The 22978-nt window shown below is 36.7% G+C and overlaps 1 protein-coding gene across 1 annotated transcript; it reads left to right on the top strand.

Annotated features, from left to right (window-relative positions):
- The first annotated feature begins 1581 nt into the window (after positions 1 to 1581).
- LOC121406906 (monocarboxylate transporter 2-like) lies at positions 1582 to 17196 on the top strand. Its single transcript, XM_041597779.1, has 4 exons — positions 1582 to 1961; positions 8758 to 8898; positions 14814 to 15707; positions 17069 to 17196. The coding sequence occupies exons 1-4, from the start codon at positions 1625 to 1627 to the stop codon at positions 17194 to 17196; spliced, it is 1500 nt and encodes a 499-aa protein (XP_041453713.1). The 5' UTR covers positions 1582 to 1624.
- Positions 17197 to 22978: the final 5782 nt, after the last annotated feature.

Raw genomic sequence — 22978 nt, 5'->3', positions numbered from 1 at the left:
AAAATCTGTTATAAAATAAAAAAGTTACGATATTTTCTACTCGACTTCAAAGGTCAAGTCCACCTCAGAAAAATGTTGATTTAAATCAATAGAGAAAAATCAGACAAGCACAATGCTGAAAATTTCATCAAAATCGGATGTAAAATAAGAAAGTTATGACATTTCAAAGTTTCGCTTATTTTCAACAAAATGGTTATATGAACGAGCCAGTTACATCCAAATGAGAGAGTCGATGACGTCACTCACTCACTATTTCTTTTGTTTTTTATTGTTTGAATTATACAATATTTCAATTTTTACAAATTTGATGATTAGGACCTCATTGCCTGAAGCACAAAATGTTAAAATAATGGAATTCCACGTGTTCAGGGAGGAATGCAACTTCATTTCACATGACAATGACGAGAAAATAAAAATATTTCATATTTCATATAATAAAATACAAAAGAAATAGTGAGTGAGTGATGTCATCAACTCTCTCATTTGGATGTAACTGGCTCGTTCATATAACTATTTTGTTGAAAATAAGCGAAACTTTAAAATGCTATAACTTTCTTATTTTACATCCGATTTTGATGAAATTTTCAGTGTTATGCTTGTTGAATTTTTCTCTTTTTATTCAAATCAAGTTTTTGTTGGGGTGGACTTGTCCTTTAAGTTTCGCTTATTTTTTTCACAAATCATTGATTTTTCCAGTTCAGTGACATACAAATGAGACAGTATATGATATCCTTCAATCATTATTTAGTATGTATTGTTTTAATTACACAATATTTCATTTTTATTGTATTTTGACATATTTGACAATAAGATCCCACTTGATTGAACCATATAGTATTAAACAACACTAATTCCACAGGTTTAGGGAGGAATTTATCGTTTCACTTGACGATGAGGAGAACATTACTTAATTTTTCATGTAAATACAATAGAAATAGTGAGTGGATAGCGTCATCAGTCAACAGTATACATATTTAAAACATACAATGTGTTGCCCAAATTGTCTAAGGATTTTTTTTCATCACAACATATGTATTATTAATTTTTTTAGCAACGGTTACAAATGTTTATGTTTATCTATGATATACAATTTGTTTTTGTTTGATGGAACTGAAATAAATAAATTTGAATGAATAAAAAAATAATTAAATCAGTCACCCCATTTGCATACCAACCAGGATGCGCATATTATTGTTATGTGAAATTAAGGAGAACTTTCTAATTTTACAATCGAATTTGATGAAATTATCCATGTTACGCCTGTTCGATATTTCTCTTTTTATTAGAATCAAATTTTTGTTTGAGTAATATTTTTATTTTGTAACTATAGGTTTTGTGAACACTGGTGCAAGACAAAAAAAGGTTAGTCCTATAACCTATATACTTTTTATTGTCCTTCAGATACGCATGATAAATACCCACTGAGACACATCGTGAATCCATGCATATATACTTTATGTACGCTTCAAGGACAGGGCCCTGGGACAGGCCACAAAGTGGGCGTTCTGCCACGCCGAATATAGATTAATGGAAAATTTAGACTATATAATGACGCCAGTGAATAGAAGTCTAAATGTTCGAATCGTCCTTATGTCTACAATTTTCATCAATCCATGCAATCTGCATGTATGTCACAACAAGTAGGGCCTCACTAGCGTCAACCAGGCACCTGACTTTTGTGCATAAAAATATATCGATGACTGTACCTCAGCGATATCAGTCGACTATTGAAGTGTTTACCGTTGAAGTCAAGATGTCACCACCATCTTATATCCCAGATCATCATACTGATACATGGCGCTACGTTGTCATCTTGGCAAAGATGTTGGTTCACGCTCTGCATCCGGGTCTTGTCAAGGCCATGTCAGTCTTTCTCCCGTTCCTGGTCATCCAGCTCGATATGACGCAATCAACCGCTGGATTCATCATCGCCATGGAATACGGGGTGCATATGTTCGCCTGTAAGTTCATCTGATTTTCTTCATTGATTAGCCTAATACAGTCACACCAACCATGGACCTACCACTCTAGGTCCATGCACCAACGAAACCGACCGTTGTTACTTTGATCGGTCTGGAGTTAGTTTTGTTGGTACGTGTGACTGTGACATTACTATTATTATCATTATTAGATATATTTCTATTTACCATTTTTTTTTATTCGTGCACACGTTGCTTTACTTATCAACAACTTATTAAAAATTACGACATAGATAAAAAGTTTTTTTAATCTGCTCTAAAATTGGTATGCACATCATGGACGTTAGCGAACGAACATACATGTACAAATTTCATCTCACACACGCACACAACATCACAACATACATACGTGTATATATATATATGTGTGTGTGTGTGTGTATATATATATACACTGTTGGTCATAAAGGTGGAATAAAATATTTTTGAATAAAAGTCGAAAGTTTTGTTGGTATTTGAAAGGCTACGCGTAGACAAAAATGGTAATTGAGTGATTACATAATGTTTCCCCATTACACAGGTGACATTATAACATGAGAACTTAACATATTGCAACTCAGTTTGGGGTCATACTTTTAAAAGTCATCTAACTAAATTATCAATACTCCAGAAAAAATCAATAAGACTTATTTCATCATCTCCATATAATTGTCCAAGTATGCCATTGTTCATCAAAATGAATATTTTACCTTTATCTGATCTCATTTCTATGGATTCCCTTATTTTCATGTATAAATACAAATTTGGATTTTTGCCAAAGATATTTGATAATATGTTTACTCTTAACTCAACAGTATATGATTATAACACTCGTCAATGTGAATTATTTTATCAACTCAAGGTTTCCTCTTCCATGGTCTTAAATTCATTCCGTGTGCAATATATCAAATTGTGGAATAGCCTTGACCACACTACTCAACAAAGTTCAACACTTTCCAAATTCAAACTCTCTTTAAAACAAATGTACTTTACTAAAATGAATTCACGCTGAGTTACAATGTGTTATCTATATGGTGTTAAATTCTCTTTCTCTGTTCTTTAATTGTGAATGGTACTTATCTTGACTCTTTCCTTTCTACCTCTTCCACCTTCACTGTCTCCCCTCTCTTTCTGTTTCTCTCTCTCTCTAATTTATGTGTATGCATATGTATGTGTGTTTTATTGTTACATATGTATTTTTCAATGTATAATTTGTATGATGTTATGATGTATAATCTGTATTATGTTTAAGTAATTTTTTGATGTTGGGACCCTGCTTACAAGCAATGTGCTTATTAAGGGTATCCCTCCATTTTTAAACAATATGCATCTGTATTTTATGTCATATTTTTATGTACACTTATTTTTAAAGATGGTAAATAAATTGAAATTGAAAAATTGAAAATTGAAATTGAGAAATTTGGATTACGTAATAATTTCTTTTGTTGTAGACTATAAAAGCCTATGCATGTGATATTCTATCCCTTTCCCTGATTTGGCACTGTGTATAAGAAGGTTGCATTTTTTCGAGTTCCTTGTACCGTTTGAAATAAAAATCGGTAGAGACGTTCCCTGGACTATGCCTGGTCCAACGGCAACAGCAACACGCGAGAGAGTGGTAGCACTGCGACAGGAGGGCTACAAGCAGACTGATATCGCAGAAGTTCTAGGGATATCACAGAGTGCAGTCTCTAAGATCCTGAAACGTCAACGTGAGGAGGGGAATGTGCGGCCACGGAAATCTCCAGGACGTCCCAGATTGACCACAAGAAGAGATGATCGCCAACTGTTGAATTTCAGCCGCAGAAACCGGAAATTGGCCACGAGCCGTCTTCGTCGATTGTGGAGGAGGTATCATGGGATCAACGTTTCCCGGTCAACCGTTAATCGCAGATTGCTCCAACATGGTTAACGAGCACGACGGTTGACCAAATGTCCACGCCTGTCTGTTCGCCACAGAGTAGCTCGTCTTCTTTGGGCTAGGGAGCACAGAAGGCTTCATCCAGGACATTGGCAACATGTGGTCTTCACGGACGAGAGCCGGTTCATCCTTGACCGAAAGGATGGGAGACAACGAGTTCGTCGATTAGCCGGGGAAAACCTTCGCGATGAATGTATCCACGAGACGACTCAAGGCGGAGGCGGCTCAGTGATGAGATGGGCCGGCATTATCCATTATGGAGGGAAAACGCCACTGGTGGTTCCGGACGGAAACGTCAACGCCGCCGCCTACAGGGATATCTTGGAGTTCCACTGTCTTCCATATGCAAGACGAGCGTATGGGCACAATTTCCGACTGCAGGATGACAACGCTAGACCGCACAGGGCCGCTGCAGTAAGGGAATTCCGTGAGGCAGAGGGCGTCGTACAGTTGCCATGGCCAGCTTGTTCGCCGGATATGAACCCCATAGAGCATGCATGGGATGCCCTAGGCCGAGCCATCAATGACAGTGAGGTCATACCTCAAAATCTGCAGGAGTTGGCAGATGCTCTGAGGGAAGAATGAGACGCTATGCCTGTTGACGTCATCAACAAGCTTGTGGACAGCATGCCACGACGTCTGCATGCGCTGGTTCGTGCCAGGGGTGGACATACCCGATACTAGCGACTGAGTAAGAACAATGACTCAAGTTTGATGCAAATTTGTCCATGAAATCACAAAAAAGAAGTCATCTGGAAAACTGAGAGAGATTGAAAATAAATATTCATGATCCTTTAATTTACTGCATATTGTCGTCATTATTGTTCTATGCTCAAGACATCCATCGCTTAGGACATAAACTTGTAAAATATCACTGTCAAACGTGTGTAAAAGGCAGAATAATAAAGTAATTTAAAAGTGGTTATCATGCACTATAAATGCCATATTCAAATCATGTTGTAATAATTACGCTGTGAAAATTTGGTGAAAAAAAATATTCCACCTTTATGACCAACAATGTATAAATATATATATATATACATATATATAATTGTGGTGAGCAAGGACCTAAACATTGTGCGGGTGCTTCAGTGAGTAATATATTGGCGAAGAAGCTCAAATCATTTTTTCTTCCTCATGCGTGAATGAGGAATATTCTATGTTATACCAGATGAAAGAGAAAACTACACTTTACTATGATAGGTCATTTGTCTATTGTGAAATAAATAGGGAAAGAGAATAATGACAGGCAAATCCTTAAAGCAAAGATCCCAGAGCCGTCCTCTGTTGTGGTAATTTTGATGAGGCCGAAAATTGAAAACGGGTCACCAGCTCAGAACGTTGGTACCTTAACCACTAGACCACGGAGACGGGTAAGAGGATCTGGCGAACCCTATCCGATATACCATAAGATGAACAGATTTTCAACCTCACCGATTATATCTCATTTGTTGGGTGTCGATGACTTTTGAACAGGGATAGGCTGCGATGCCTTAGCTGGATCAAAACCGATGCATATACTGCATAGAACAAGTTATACCAATTAGTTCCCAATTACCTACTGACCAATCACCCCCCCCCCCCTGCTCATTGGTTTATTTTTAATTACCTCTTTGTTCCTGCTTTCCTATTGGCTCAATCTTAATTACTTCTTTATAACCAAGTTTTCAAGTGGATCATCATTCCGTTGACGACCAGAACACGCTGGTCGAAACGTCAACAGTTCTTTTCAGAGCTAACATAAAATCAAGAAAGAATAACAGTCTTTTTTCAGGACTACATACATGGTGTTGCCCTAAAAGAACCCCATTAAATGTGAGAAAGCACATGTGCAGCAGCTTTGACTGCTTTTTAATGTTGTGAAATAAAAGAATATAAAGAACAAACATAAGCGTATCTTGAATCAAAGTTCTCAAAAGCTATCCTCCCTTTGAAAACTTGAAGAAAGAATACCAAACAGTCACTGGAGGGCGGTATCGGATAAGTCAACTCAAGGTTTATCAAAATTCCGTTCTTTGAAATCTTGCTTGTCTTTCTCAGATTTCATACCGTAGCTATCGCACTGTTAACGAAAGACTATACATGGCTGATCTTCAACAAACGGAGTGTCCATGAGTCTTGTCCTGATTTACTATGTAGGTCATAAAATCAGTGGCGTACCTAGGATTTTCCACAGGGGGGGGGGGCAAAACCCTCTGCCCAAAATTTGACAAGCAAAAAAATATAAATAAATAAAAAAAGGGGGTCTTCGTTCTTCAATCACAAAAAAGGTCTTCAAGCTCGTCAGGAGAGCAATAAATATATCAAGCTCGTCAGGGGGGGGGGGGCAAAAAAGGTCTTTCAAGCTCGTCAGGGGGGCAGAGATACATCCTTTGCATGGGTTGTGACTCGTCAGGGTCAGACTGCCCCCCCCCCCCCTGTAGGTACGCTAGTGCATACAACTATTGTAATTCAAGCCCTATTTCAAAAAGACACAATTTTATTATTTTTCACCATTTTTAGTGATTGAGGTATCAAATTAAAATATATTAAATTTTTAGGCATGTGATTTTTTTTCTCTGGGAACTTTGATATACCTACGCCTGTCATTATTCCCTTCCCCATTTTTTACACAACGTACATAAATGATGCGGGTTGCCAATGGGTTGTCTTAAGCATTCGCTTTTATCCAGCCTAGGAACGGTAGCTATGCCATGGTCATATTTGTTCTACGGCGGCCGTACGGCGAGTCGAAAACAGCCGTTTTAACATTTTTTGTCCAACTACATAAAGGTGGTTTGAATCAAAATTGTTAAAATGGGTGTTTTAGACTCGCCGTATACGGCCGCCGTAGAACAAATGTGACCTTGGTATTACCATTATTCAAAACTAATCTACAATCAACGAAGCAAATTAGTGAGGTCGAAAATCTCATTCATCTGACGGTCCATTGGGTCGAGTTGGCAGCTAGAGCCGCTTATAGAGGTGTCACGCGCGTAAAACATTCCCCATAGACTTGTGTGTTAAAATGGCACTTTTGAAAAATTCATAAAAAATAAATGTGAAATTAGAGGGTGGAATGTTTACTACCATTGGATAGGATATATATCTGGCATTCCATATCTGACCAGGAAAGGGTAGCGTAGCCAGCTCATTTTAAAGATAAATTGCCATTTATGAAGATAACTATGAATGGATCAAATTCATCGACTCAAACAGTAAAATAGCCCTAATTAGTCCGCCAGTCAAAAAAAATAGTTCCAAGTCACTTTTTTATCTTCCCACTTTGGGCGAAGGGAGTTCAGTAGTTACCATTTCTAGAATCAATGTTAGATTTTGAATCATATTCATACAGTTTTGTCAATCAGCAACATCAAATTGAAAAAAATTCGAATGGGTTGGGTCGAACGAATATCTTGAGCCCTCCTGATGTAATTAGGCTCATGGCACCTATACCCGTCTCTGTGGTCTCGTGGTTATAGGGCACCGGCGTGCCGCGGCGTCCTAAGCTGCAGGAACGGGTTCGATTACCGGCAGTAACATTTTTCGGTCTCACCAAAATTTTCAAAATGGGATGGAAGCTCTGATCTGGGAAACTTTTTCTCTTACCTCTATTTGCTTCAAAACATTTAAAGGAGAGTGAAACCTTTGGAACAAAATAGCTTGTGTGAAAACAGAAAAATCAAAGAAACGGATCAACAAAAGTTTGAGAAAAAAATCGAGCAAATGATAAGAAAGTTATGAGCATTTGAATATTGCAATCACTAATGCCATGGAGATCCTCACATTGGCAATGCGACAAAGATGTGTAATGTCACCTGTGAACAACTCTCCCCATTACTTATACATTTCACTTAAACTGCCTCTTTTATCACATTTATCATTAGATCATGTTTTCTTTCTATAGGAGGGCGTGTAATACGGATTTTCAAAGAATACGTCATAGAAAATGAGTTTGTATCACTATAAGACAAAGCAAAAAGAGACATTTGGGGGTATTTTATAGTCCATCAAAGGGAAAGTTGTTCACATGACTTGTGACACCACACATCCTTGTCGCATTGCCAATATGATGATCTCATGCATAGCATTAGCATGATTAGGGATTGCAATATTCAAATGTTCATAACTTTCTCATCATTTGTCCGATGTTTTTCAAACTATTTCTTTTTTCAAACTGTTCTTATTCATTGATTTTTCTGTTTCAACACAAGCCTATATACTTGTTCAAAAGGTTTCACTCCCCTTTAAATAAAAAACAATATGTGTACCTGCATAATTTTGTCTCATTGTTATGATTAATCGTGAATAAGTGGAGATCCTCTTCGTCTGACCATTGCAATAGAATGCAATGCGTGTCATTATTGGGGGCCAGTTTCATCAAGACTTACAACTATTGAAAGTTTTCCATTAATGTAACTGCCATGGAAACCCTGATTGTGATAGGGTAATGAGCCTCGTTACCATGGTAATTGCCCAAAAGAGAAAGTTACCACAGTTGTAACTCTCTGTGAAAAGGGGCCCGGGTCCTCACTTTGCATTTATCATTTTTATACATGCTATAAGAGGCAGGTCATGCACACTGGGAAAAGGAATATAGACGTTATGTTAAATTGGGCATGTTTTATGTTGAAATGTACAATATCTGCCAAAGAAAGGGTTCCATTATAAGCAAGTATATTGATATAAATGAAAATTTGACATGTTGATGGGGGTAAGTAACGAAAAACATGAAAGAGTGGGATGAGATCACAAATGGAACACAAAGGAATTCAGTTGAATATTGAAATGTATTTAAATAGGTGAAGAAAAATCAAATAGTGAAATAAGGGATTATGCGTGCTTTGCAAAACAGTCTAGTCTACCTCTTTCTGAATTATTGTAATTTTCATTTTGAAGGTCCAATCAGTCATTTCTTAGCCCAGAGATTTGGCTGTCGAACTGTAACAACGATCGGCGGCTTTCTGTCTGCAGTATCCCTCTTGGCCGGAGCCTTCAGCCAATCAGCAATCTCCCTGGGGTGTTCTTTCTTTCTCACAGGTATGATGCGTTGAACACAAACTTTCATAATCTACTGTGCGTCCCAGAAAAAACGAAACCGAGATTAAGTGATGATTTATCATAACTTAATCACAAATACAATAGACAAATGACCTATCAATGTAAAGCTTAGAATCTCTTTTTTTCATCTGATACTACTTAGATGATTCCTCATTCACGCATAAGTGAGCAAAAACAATTTGAAGAAAGGATACCAAAAACTAATTTGGCGGGGTGTATCTGAATTTCCAAAAGAAAATCACATGCCTAAAAAGTTCAATATCTGCTCTTTTATTTGATACCTTAATCACAAAAAATGGTCAAGAAGTAAAAAAGTTATGTTCCCTCGAAACAATGCTTGTATTTCCAAAATTTCATTAAATAAACGTGTTTTCACCGGTTTCCCACAGAAGCTATCGCATGTTTAACAAAAGACGTAATGCATGGCTGATCGTCAACAAAACGGAGTGTCGAGTAAGTTTGAACGCTAGCCAGTAAAACCCCTTCCTTTTATGAAATTATTGAAATTCAAGCCTTATTTCAAATAACCAGAACTTTGTTATTTCTTGACCATTTTCTGTAATTGAGGTATCAAATGAAAGAGCAGATATCTAACTTTTTTAAAAAGTTGATTTCTTTTTGAAACCCAGATACAGCCCGCCAAATGACCTTTTTGGTATCCCCTCTTCAAATTGTTTTTGCCCACTCATGCGTGAATGAGGAACAATCTAAGTAATATTAGATGAAAGAGACGATTCTAAGCTTTACAATGGTAGGTCATTAGTCTATTGTATTTGTGAATAAGTTATGATAAATCATCGATAAATCTCGGTTTCGTTTTTTGTGGGACGCACTGTATACCACACAATCTACTCAAATAGGGCTACAACCTGTAAACCATAAATGCATTTAACAAAATGTTTTAAGTTAAATCAACCAATTTGAAAAAAAAGTCGCACCCTCTGTAAATTTATTTTGTTTCCATAATTAATTGCCTTGTGATTACGTTGTTTGTAATAAACTGACTGCGTGCAAAATACTGCCGTCTACACCATTATTAAGGAATAGGAGGACACATCAGCGTTTAATTGTCCACAAACATAATTTTCCGAGATTCTTTTCATCCAAATTTTGTGCGGGGGAAAATCACTAGCATTCTCAGTGTGCTAACAGTGATGAACAATATGAACATCATGAAAATTTAATTAACAAACTTCAATGCTTAAAGTGAACAATGAAGCAAAATTCACATTGTGGACAACTCTGCAGTGTATACAGTGGCGTAACTACGGGGGGCACGTGCCCCCCCCCCCCCCATCGGCTGGGGAAAGAAATGGGGGAATAGGAGAACAAGAAGGAAAAAGGAGAAACATAGTGGGGAAAGAAGAATACACTATTGTATATTTTAACATGTTACATATTTAGGAGACAACTTGAATATAGTCTCCATTAACCTGAGGTTTTACCCAATAACGTTTTCTGCCTAATACCTCCATGGGCCTCCATGCTTGATCTAAGTCACATTTTTGTTTTCATTCTGTCGTGCTTGGCGTAAAATTTACAAAAGACTGACCTTGAAAAGCTGACAACAGCCACACTGCATTGGCACCACTGATATGTATGCTAACACATGGCTTTGGTAGCTGCGTTGGTCCTAGATCGCGGGAGATCAGTTTTCCATGATCAGTCCACTACGCTTGACCGCCCATCCAGTTATTATACAGATCAGTGACTGGCACTCACTAATTCTCCCAAAGGACGGCGCCAAGGTATTTTGATAACTGACAAGGGCCCCTTTCCCCCTCAGATGAACATTAAGGAAATTAACTTTGTCTTCCAACGAAATAAAAAAAAACAAGTGGAATGCCTCTGGCGGTATCACCTGTATCACGCGATTCAATATAGCAGCATTGCTGACTTTGAAAACTACTATATCAGGATGTTCAGTGATACCTGATTACTCTTATGTCCAATAGTCCAGCATAGGCCCCATAGAAACTTGACCAAACCTTGTTTTTTTATATATACAACATTTTTTATGGTTTCTTGTCAATTCGAGGGTGCTGATTACGAATCTGGATGATGCCACTCGTGTAACCTTGAGCATTTTCCGCAAATTGGCAAAATCCAATATGGCCGCCAAAATATGCAAATTACCCATAAAAATCCTAAAATTGTCCGCACATTAGCTACGAAATGCATGAAATTGTGTGGCAGGAGTGAGATACTCCCTGAAAAAACAATTTTTGACAAAATATTTATTTTCCTCATATTTAAAATGGCCGCCATAGTCCATTGTATACTCTATTATGTACAATATGAATAGGGAAAACTAATTTTTACAAAAATGAGCACCAAACCGCAAAAATCGCGATATATGAACGAAGTAATATTATGCAAATCATCATTACTAACGAGATATATCATTTATTATGTCATAAATGGGAACATTTCTGTATTTTGATGTCTAAAATGGCCGCCACTGGCCCAAACAGTATTGCGTACAATGGCAATGGGGGCCAAAAAATTCACAAGAGTGATCACTAAAATGCATATTATTAAGATTAAACGAGTGGAATACTGACTAAAAATATAATTGTTAACGAAATATATTATCAATATGCCATGTATGTGATGAATGTTGTATTTAGATATTCAAAATGGCTGCCAAAGGCCCTAAAAGCATTATCCACAATGAGAAATTGGGGCAAAGAAATCACAAGTGTGATCACTAAAATGCATATTATATGTGATAAATTAATGGGATACTGTTTAAAAACGTATTTTCTAACGAAATACACCATTCAGGTTTAAAGTTTGTGTTAAATACTGTATTTTTACTTTAAAAATGGCCGCCAGAGACATTAACAGTGTTATGCAGTGGGAAACCAATATTCACAGGAGTGAGCACCATAAATGCAGGTATTAGTGATCTATGAGTAAAATATTGTCTGAAAGCATAATTTCTATTAAGAGATATCATTTGTTATGCCAGATAGGTGATAGATACTGTTATTGGAAAGTCAAAATGGCCGCTACAGGCCCTACGATATTATGCACAATGTGAATGGGAACAAATTATTTCAGCATAATTTGGCTTTGCTTGGCCAATCGGGGATGCATGAGTGAAATATCGTCTGAAAACATGATTTATAACAAAATATATGATATCTTATGTAATTTATGAGATAAATGCTGTATTTTGACATTCAAAATGGCCGCCATAATCCCTATATTTATCATGTACAATGCGAATGGAGAAACTAATTTTCACAAGAGTGAGAATCATGAAATGCATATGACTGTGATATACGAGTAAAAATATTGTCTTAAACATGATTTCTAACTAAATACATCACATATTGGTTGTGGAGGTTATGAATGCTGTACTTTGAAATCCAAAATGGCTGCCATAGGTCCTAAAAGTATTATGTACATTGTAACATTAGACATATAATTTTGACAGAGTTTGGCTTTGTTTGACTCTAAATATTGCCTATAATTGTGAATTCTGATGCAAGGGTGAAATATTGTCTAACACCATGGTTTCTAACGAGATATATCATAATGTTGTGTATTTAAGGTGATAAACACTGCATTTTTTAATTGAAAATGGCCAACATAAGCCCTTATCGTATAATATACAATTTGAGTGTAAACAAATAATGTTCACAAAAAGGGCATATAGCAGATATTTTGTATGTTGAAATACAGTATTCATCACATAAATTACATAAGAGATGATATATTTTGTCATAAATCATGTTTACAGACGATATTTCACTCATACATCACCATTTGGCCAAGCAAAGCCAAATTCTGATGAAATAATTTGTTCCCATTCACATTGTGCATAATATCTTAAGGGCCTGTAGCGGCCATTTTGATTTTCCAATAACAGTATTTATCACCTAACTGGCAGAATAAATGATATCTCTTAATAGAAATCATGCTTTCAGACAATATTTTACTCATAGATCACTAATACTTGCATTTATGGTGCTAATATTGGTTTCCCATTTTGCATTGTGCATAATACTGTTAATGTCTCTGGCGGCCATTTTGAAAGTGAAAATACAGTATTTAACACAAACTTTAAACCTAAATGATATATTTCGTTAGAAAATATGTGTTTTAAACAGTATCCCATTAATTTATCACATATATATGCATTTTAGTGATCATACATGGCATATTAATAATATATTTCGTTAACAATTATGTTTTTAGTCAGTATTCCACTCGTTTAATCTTAATAATATGCATTTTAGTGATCACTCTTGTGAATTTTGTGGCCCCCATTGCCATTGTACGTAATACTGTTTGGGCCAGTGGCGGCCATTTTAGATATCAAAATACAGAAATCTTCCCATTTATGATATAATAAATGATATATCTCTTTAGTAATAATGATTTGCATTTATCACTTCGTTCATATATCGCAATTTCTTTGCGGTTTAGTGCTCACTTTTGTGAAAGCTAGTTTTCCCTATTTATATTGTACATAATATAGAGAACAATGGACTATGGCGGCCATTTTAAATATGAGGAAAATAAATATTTTTTTAAAAAATTGTTTTTTCAGGGAGTATCTCACTCCTTCCACACAATTTCATGCATTTCGTAGCTAATGTGCGGACAATTTTAGGATTTTTATGGGTAATTTGCATATTTTGGCGGCCATATTGGATTTTGCCAATTTGCGGAAAATGCTCAAGGTTACACGAGTGGCATCATTCAGATTCGTAATCAGCACCCTCGAATTGACAAGAAACCATAAAAAAATATTGTATATATAAAAAAACAAGGTTACGCCTCTTCTATCCTGGACTAAAGTTTCACGAGTCAGATCCATAAACTTCCAAAGTTATGATTGTAATTCAACAGATACCCCCATTATGGCCAAATTTCATTGACCTTTGACCTTGGTCATGTGACCTAAAATGCGCACAGGATGTTCAGTGATACTTGATTAGTCTTACATCCAAGTTTTATGAACTAGAACAACATGCTTTCAAAAATATGATGGTAATTCAACAAATACCCCCAATTTGGCCAAATTTCATTGACCCTAAATGACCTTTGACCTTGATCATGTTACCAGAAACTTGCACAAGATGTTCAATAATATATTATATTACTATTATGTCCAAGTTTCATGAATCAGATCCATAAACTTTCAAAGTTATGATGGTAATTCAATAGATACCCCCAATTCGGCCAAAGCTCATTGACCCTAAATGACCTTCGACCTTAGTCATGTGACGTGAAACTCATGCAGAATGTTTAGTGATACTTGATTAACCTTATGTCCAAGTTTCTTGAACTAGGTCCATATATTTTCTAAGTTGATTAAACTTATGGCCAAGTTTCATGAACTAGGTCAGTATACTTTCTATGTTATGCTGTCATTTCAAAAACTTAACCTTCAGTTAAGATTTGGTGTTGACGCCACCGCCGTCAGAAAAGCGGCACCTATAGTCTCACTCTGCTACGCAGGTGAGACAAAAAAGATCCGACATTACACCTCAAAAATTGCCAGTTTATGCAAAAGACTCGTGAACTATTACGTCCTGAACATGCTGAAAAAGAGCACCTTCTCTCTTCCTCTTCCTGCGGCCGCTTTTCACCAAAATTGCAACTCATTGTAGCAGATCAATGCGACCGGAATGGCGTAACGAAAAATATGCGAAGCTTTGGAGCGGCTTTCTTTGTTCTTTTTCTCAATAAGACAAAATTGCTATGCCTTGGAACGGAAATTTGAGTGTAAAAATGGGGGTCCCCTCTGCGGCACATACCCACTATGAAATATATACTGAGTGCCCCCCCCGGGACTCTGACTCATAATGACGTCATGGACAAAATAATAAATTGAATCGTAGCCAAGTTGAATTTCTCGTTCATTTCTCCGGTAGGTATTTTCTCTTCTCCACTGAGGCAACTGTCAAGTGAGACCCTTCACCAGTACTATGGCGAATACTATGGCCAAGTTGCGGCAGTCACACAGTTGGGCACGCACATGGGGAATTTCCTGATGCCATGCTTGGCCATGTTTTGTCTGGAAGCCTATGGGCTGAGAGGGAGTCTGTTGTTCCTGAGTGCGGTGGCCTTCCATGGCGTACCAATAGGAGCGTCATTGCGTCCTCCGCAGTGTCCACGACGCCCACGCCCATCCGATGATGTTGAGCTTGATGAGCTTCATCCACTCCAACCCAGAGGCAGTTTGGCGGGTCAAACTAGAATCGCTGCAAATTCTAAAGACCTACAACCCGATGAATGCACAGAGCAGAATCAAACCACAAGCACAACTTTGAAAGCGATCCAAGATATCATACACGATACCCTTGATTTTATCAAAATGGAGCGTGTTTTTATATTTGTAATGCTTCCCTGCCAGGTGTTGTTTGATACATCGTATTGCGGGTGGACAGTGTTTTTATTCTCATATGGAACAGCAGAAGGATTGCCGGTGAATACATCAGTGTACCTGGTAATGATTGGTTCTATTGGCGGTGTGACCGGATGGCTTGTACTCATAGCAGTCCTATATAAACATCCCCTGGTGACGCCTCACATGTTGGCACTCGACCTCGGTGTATCATCCATAGCGCTCCTTGCATACCCTCTCAATTCCTCACCAACCTACCTAGCCATTTGTTCCTTTGTTGCCGGATTCGGCTTCTACAATTCTTACTCGACATTCTATGGTGCCGTCTCTGTGAAGGTGAAAACGGAAAACTTCCCAAAGGCCGTTGCTTGCTCTTTTATGACATGTGGAATCTCATATCTTATTTCAGGAATGCTCACAGGTAAATTTATTCAAAAATTCATTCTTAATTTCGAAAGCAGTATGACATTTGGCCTAAAGAAAAATAGATTCTTGCTCGTCATCATTGCCAATAGTTTATAAATAACTTGTTTGTAAAAAAGAGCGAGCTATTAGGTAGCATTCGCTTCCATGACGGATTCAAGAACTTACAAAACAATGAACGACTAAGAAGTCTTTGTCGAAAAAACGGTGATTCAAAACAGCAGTTCTGCGATGGAGTATGGACAAACGAGTTATTTGCAAGTTTTCGTCAGCTCTGAAACTGCTGTTCAGTTCACCAAGTTTCGACAAACACCTCCCATGCAGCAGTACATTGTCATTTGATGGTCATTTTCAGTATATTTACTATGTTTTGGATCGGTCGTGAAAGCGAAAACTCCCTATTACGAACAAGACATTTCTATGATTCGATGGGACGAAACTGATCAATCAAATCATGTTTATCTTCTGCATTGTCTTGGTATTCTTCAGACCAGCTATAGGCGTTCGTGTAACAGTATATAAGTCCTGGTAGTAGGCAGTTGGGGTAATAGTAGTGTGGGATGGTAGCGGTGGTGGTAACAACAGAAGTATTGTATGAATGAGTTTAGATCAAGAAAGTCGTAGTACAGTAAGCGGTAGTTCCTGGGTAACCTCATCTTGAAAGACAAACTTTTTTGACAAGTTAAAAAAAACAGAGGTCGAGCGCATTTGCATCATCAACTTTTCGTTTCGAAAATATATATATATATATATATATGGGTGTGTGTGTGTGTGTGAGTGTGGGTGTGTGTGTGAGGGTGTGAGTGGGCGTGTGAGTATGTGTGTGTGTGTAGTTATATATGTACAACAGCTTTGACAACTCTTTTATTTAAATAAACGAGTTGCCAAAGGTGTTTTGTATAACTCTACACATTTGTATACGTGTACTGTATCAAAGCAATACCTTTGATCCAGCTGAGGCATATGGCGGCTTGTCATTGTTCAAAACCCACCTTCTCTCGACAAAGAAAATTATAATTGGTATAGTTTCGAAAATCTGTCAATCTGACGGTCAATCGGATCGGGGTCGCCCTAGCCACTAGCCTGTCTCTGTGGTCTAGTGGTTAAGGCACCGGCGTTCAAAGCTGGGGCCCGGGTTCGATTCCCGGCAGAAACGGCATCACAAATTTTTTTAAAGGGTAGATAGCTCTGGGGAACCTTGATTTAAGCTACACCTTCCATTGTTCTCTTCATTCATTTCTTTCACACTATATGTATATATATATATATATATATTTTTTTTTTTTTTTTTGGCGCTCCCATTCCAAAGTCCTCCTTTTACTCTTATTAAAACTCTCTTTTCTCTCTCTTTTCTCCCAGGGTTCCTTTACGATCTCGTCGGCTCATACAGAGATGTCTTCCGTATCTTTGGAATCTCATTGGCTACCGCCAGTTTGGCAATATCCATTACTCTATGTCTCGATTCCTGCAGGCGCAATGGTTCTTAGGGGACAGTCGGACGATTTCGCCCAAAAGGCCAGTCCGCCCACCAAATGATTTCACTTTGCTTTGATTGGATAAAAATGTTGCTGACGATGTAAAGACACCCTACACGTACAGTGACGTATGTGACGACATACGTATGCGAGAGGCCATGTGCCCGGAAACTTACAGCGAATTATCTGTTTCTATGCCATGTTAGTAAAAAAAAAGTAATTAAGATTTTGAATATTCTTTTATAGACACTCATGAATGCAGTTTTGTAAGTTCTGCTGATAGAAAGATGTGATATATTCGCGGTAGAATTTGAAAAAAAACACTATGATTTCAATAGATTGGAAGAACGACAGAATGTGCTAAAGAACGACAGATTGAAGAAGGAGCACGGTGGTTAAGTGGTAGAACGCCCAACGCATGAGCTCGAGTTCATGAGTTTGATTCTCAGCCGAGTCATATACAAAGATTCTGAAAAAAATATGGTGCCTTCTGATATCTTGTCAGGTAATCATTATATATGACGAAGATGGTATACAATGGCCTGCAGGACCCGGTAGAAGATCAGCTCATAGGTGAAATGGCTACCATTGGTTAAAAAAAGGTCACACGGCACATCATCTTTAAAAAAACGTTCAGAAATTAACTATATCAAAAAGGGATTATTTTATCATCTATTTATTCATAAAAGTAGTAGTAGTATAGTAGTAGTAGTAACAATATTATAGAAGTATCAGTAGTAGTAGGAGTAATATTAATCCTCTCTCGTTTTCTTCCCGTTTTCTTTCCTACTTCTGTTCTCCTTTCCTAGCCCTTCTTATCTTTGTATTGTATTTTGTGTATTGTATATATTTGTCCACAGGCGTATCCCGCCACAAGCATGTGCTTCTAGGGACTTACGCCTTCCTCTGTACACATAAGTTGTTTATATATATATTCTTTATAGAAATTGATTTGAAGTGAATTCTTGTTAACAAAAATGAAGTAATTTTGTAAAATGGAGGAAAATAAATGTTTATTTGAACTGAAAAAAAAATTTGAATATTAGTAGCAGTAGTAGAAGAGGTGGAAGTAGTAGTAGTAGTAGTAATAGAAGTAGAAATAGCAGTAGTAGGAGGAGCCGTGGTGTGTGGAGGAGCCGTGGTGTAGTGGTTCTGACTCTCGCCTTGTAAACAGAGGGTCGTGTGTTCGAATCCCACCGCGGTCTGGCGTCCTTTGGCAAGGCGTTAATCCACACTTTGCCACTCTCGACCCAGGTGCTAAATGGGTACCCGGTAGGATGTGAAAGTCATTGTAGCTTGTCCAGTATTGTGTGCGCCTCACAGGCGATTGAATGGAATACTCCCCAGGGAGTGGAGGATGTGCACACATTGTGTGCGGGAATGACTGATTGAATCCGATGACCGGGGTAATAATATATCTGTAAAGCGCTTAGACACGTCGTTCCGATGGATTAAGCGCTATATAAACGCGGATTATTATTATTAGTAGTAGTAGTAGTAGTAACAGCAGCAGTAGTAGTAGTAGTAGTAGTAGTAGTAGTATCATTTGCAAAAGTTTAAGACCACCTGAAATTTTGTGTATATAGCACATGTATAATGTAATTTGCCAGTATACTGTAATTTGCCAGTATAATGTAATTTGCCAGTATACTGTATAGCTGCATTAAAAAGGGGCCTAAATATTATTTGTTGATATAATTGTAATATACTGTATTAAGCTTCATGAACTGGCCTATTTTCTATCTGTTTTTGTTTATTCGAACTGTGTTTGATTTGAATGGTTAAAGTAATAAGAAATAAAGAATTTTACTTTAAAATGTTTGTTTACATAACGCCATAAAAGAAGAAAAACGGGCGAACCTAGATGACAGGCACGGTTCCAGGGGGAGGGGGACAAATGCCATGAAAACAGAGGTGTGCCCCCTCTTTTGAACTTTAAGACCTTTTTTTTTTGCTTGTCAAAAATTTTCGGGTACGAAAAACCCATAATTTGTGTTTGATAACCTTTTTTTTTTGGTGGGGGCTGTCAATTATTGTCGGGGACGAAATATCTTCTTTTGGAAAATCCTAGATCTGCCCCTGCTAGATGACGTTTAAGGTCAAGTCTACCCATGAAAAACGTTGATTAAATCAATAGAGAAAAATCAAACAAGCATAACACTGACAATTCAATGGAAATCGGATATAAAATAAGAAAGTTATGACATTTGAAAATTTTACTTATTTTTCACAATACAGTCATATTTTATGCACAAATCAGTGAAACGCAAATGAGAGACTCGATGCTGTCTCACTCATTTCTTTTTTCTTTATTATTTGAATTATACAATATTTTAATTTTTACAGATTTGACAATCAATTACCAACTTGATTGAACTAAAAAATGTTAAAACAATGGTAGTTCATCATGTTCAGGGAGGAATAAAACTTTGAGGAGAAAATTTTAATATTTCATATTATGAAATACAAAAGAAACAGAGAGTGAGTTATGTCACAAACCCCTCATTTGCATACCGACCTGGATGTGCATCTGATAACTGTTTTGTGAAAGTAAGCGACTATTTTAAATGTCATAACTTTCTTATTTTAGATCCAAATTTGGTGAAATTTTCAGCATTATGCTAGTTGGATTATTCTCTTTTTACTCAAATAAACTTTTTGTTTGGGTGGGCTTGTCCTGGGCAACAGGGACCATTTTATTGAACACAATATAACAGACGAAGCTATATAGCCTCTACCGCAGAGGGCAACATTGCATAACAGTTAACATACAGGCGTGATAAGTTTTACTTTCTTCTTCCTCTTCAAATCAGATATAACCTTATTTGTCACCAAATGAAACAATCTATCCTTCATCGCTTATACTAAACATCTAAACTTCAAGCATCACATAATTAACTCGCGCACTACTTCGACTATCTCTCTTTCAAAACCACACGAAAGTCACGGGGAAATAATACATCTCTTTCTACATAGCACAATTGCTGTTCTAGCAAAGAGATAATGTCCAACGCACATACAACTGTACAAGCTCAACACAAAACACAAATACACGTATTATAAGGTGTATCACAAGTCGTAACAGAAAATAACGCAGAGGCAACTATTTGCATCGAATGTCTTTCAAGATAATAATATATGCAGAAATGAAATCAATTATGAAAATAAGAATATTACTTGGCTATTAGAAAAAAAAGGAAGACGATCAAATAGTGTTCACTCTCAAGATACGCTATCATGACAGATAACCAAAACCTATTACGCTGTACCTGCACTTTTCGAAAAAAAAAACAGTGTTACATTGTCCCTTCGATCATAATATTAAAGGTCAAGTCCACCCCAGAAAAATGTTGATTTGAATCAATAGAGAAAAATAAGACAAGCAAAATGCTGAAAATTTCATCAAAATCGGATGTAAAGTAAGAAAGTTATGACATTTTAAAGTTTCGCTTATTTTCAACAAAATAGTTATATGAACGAGCCAGTTACATCCAAATGAGAGAGTCGATGATGTCACTCACTCACTATTTCTTTTGATTTTTATTGTTTGAATTATACGATATTTCAATTTTTACGAATTTGACGATTAGGACCTCCTTACCTGAGGCACAAAATGTTAAAATAATGGAATTCCATGTGTTCAGGGAGGAATGAAACTTCATTCCACATGACAATGACGTTTGACAAAGACTGGTTAGAGTGACTAAATCATTAATGTTGTGTTCGTCAGTGAAACCAAGTTTCAGGAAAAATAAAGCAATGACATGGAAAAGCTCAATATCAAATCACAAAATATACAGTGTCACTGTCAAAGCTCCGGTGTTGATTTAACACCAGCCCGGAATCCATATATGTCCACACCAGAGAAATATTGAAACAACGCCAGTTTGGAATCAAGCTGATCTGGTGTTAGACCAAAACGAAACTGGTGTTGTTTAACACTTCTCTGGTGTGGACATAAATATATTCCACCTTTCAAACAGCAATATATCAGGAACATAATCAAGTCTTTTTTCGTGTTTTATTGTCTGGCGACGTTGAAACAAATCCCGGTCCAAACTATAAATTCCCTTGTGGTCATTGCGAGAAACCCGTTAAAAATAACCAAAATGGACTGTTGTGTACCACTTGTCAAAAGTGGTATCACACTAAATGTCTCGAGATCTCTTTAAATGAATATACTAGGCTGTATCAAAACCCAAATGAGAATTGGATATGTTTAACCTGTTCATTGCCGCCACTTTGTGACTCAATTTTTACACAATCCTTAATTGATGTTCAACCCACCTCAACAGTTAATGCACCTCCTATCCCTGAATTTAACACACCTACTGGAATTGATAAGGCTATTTTATACAAATCATTTAATGATATATTTAAAGCAAAAGGGTTGCATTTCGTTCATTTAAATATCAGATCCATTTTACATAAAATTCCTGAACTACGCGTCCTTCTCTATGAAAGTAGAATTTCAATAATTGCAATTACAGAAACATGGTTGAATTCGTCCATAAATAATGAAGAAATTTATATCGATGGTTATTCTATATTAAGACGAGATCGTGCAGGCAACCATGGTGGTGGGGTCTGCCTTTATATTAAAAATGATATTGCATTTAATCTAAGAGAAGATCTTACACCTGATGGTATTGAATCATTGTGGATCGACATTATATTACCACATACAAAGCCTATTACTTTAGGTGTAGTCTACAGACCCCCCAGAGACAATCACTTTATTGATTCTCTCCATGATATATTGGACATATTAACAAAAGATGATGAGGTTATTCTTTTAGGGGACATGAATATTTGTCTATTACAACAATCAGCACTGACCAAAAGATACAAGAATATTTTGAATTTATATGGTTTGAGCCAACTTATAACAAAACCCACCCGAACTACACCTACCACTTCTTCATTAATAGACCATGTAATTTGTAGTAAAGAAGAAAATATTTGTCAAAGTGGTGTCTTTGAAATTGGCTTAAGTGATCACTTTTTAACGTATTGTTCAAGGAAACTTATCAGGCCTGTATTTGGGCAGCATAGAACTATAAGCATTCGATGTATGAAAAACTATTGTGAAAATGATTTTAATTTCGCTTTATCTCAAATCAATTGGTCTGTTATATTTGAATGTAATGAAGTGAATATTGCTTGGTCACACTTCAAAAGTATTTTCATGTCAGTAGTTGATAAGTGTGCACCTTTAAAACAAGTAAGAATTAAGCAAAGAACAGAAAGATGGATGACCAGTGAAATTATTGGTTTGATAAGACAACGAAATATAGCTTTCAGGAAAATGAAAAAAGATATTGGTAATTTAGAACTCGAAAGGAAATTTAAACTATTGCGAAATGTGGTACAAAGGAAAGTGAGGAAAGCTAAAGACGAATTTTTCCAAAATCAAATTGAAGACAATAAACATGATTCTAGGAAATTATGGAAAAATCTCAAAGAGTTAGGTGTAAAAAACAAACAAAAAAATATTCAGAAAAGTGTTATTAATATTAAAGGGGAACTTTGTCATGATAATCTAAAGATAGCTAACGAATTTAACAATTATTTCACAACAGTGGCCGATAAATTAGCTTGTGAGCTCCCCATTACGGACAGAAGTGAGTTTGGGGCCGACAGTCCTAATTTAAAAAAACTTTACGACAATAAAGGTATACAAAAAGGCTGTTTTAATTTTTCTCCTGTCACAGAAAAGTTTGTATTAAATGAATTATCCAAGTTGAAAATATCAAAAAGTACCGGACTTGACTTGGTTCCTGCTAGATTTTTA

The sequence above is a fragment of the Lytechinus variegatus genome, chromosome 2, assembly GCF_018143015.1.
Source record: "Lytechinus variegatus isolate NC3 chromosome 2, Lvar_3.0, whole genome shotgun sequence".
NCBI lineage: Eukaryota > Metazoa > Echinodermata > Echinoidea > Temnopleuroida > Toxopneustidae > Lytechinus > Lytechinus variegatus.
This window is presented reverse-complemented; position numbering and strand designations above follow the sequence as displayed.

What these genes read in the sequence shown, in the direction of transcription:
- LOC121406906 (XM_041597779.1), top strand. Translation starts at nt 1,625, where the DNA reads ATGTATGTCACAACAAGTAGGGCCTCACTAGCGTCAACCAGGCACCTG. An exon ending in GTGTTCTTTCTTTCTCACAG is followed by an intron (nt 8,899 to 14,813) that starts GTATGATGCGTT and finishes TTTCTCCGGTAG; the next exon opens with GTATTTTCTCTTCTCCACTG. An exon ending in TATTTCAGGAATGCTCACAG is followed by an intron (nt 15,708 to 17,068) that starts GTAAATTTATTC and finishes CTTTTCTCCCAG; the next exon opens with GGTTCCTTTACGATCTCGTC.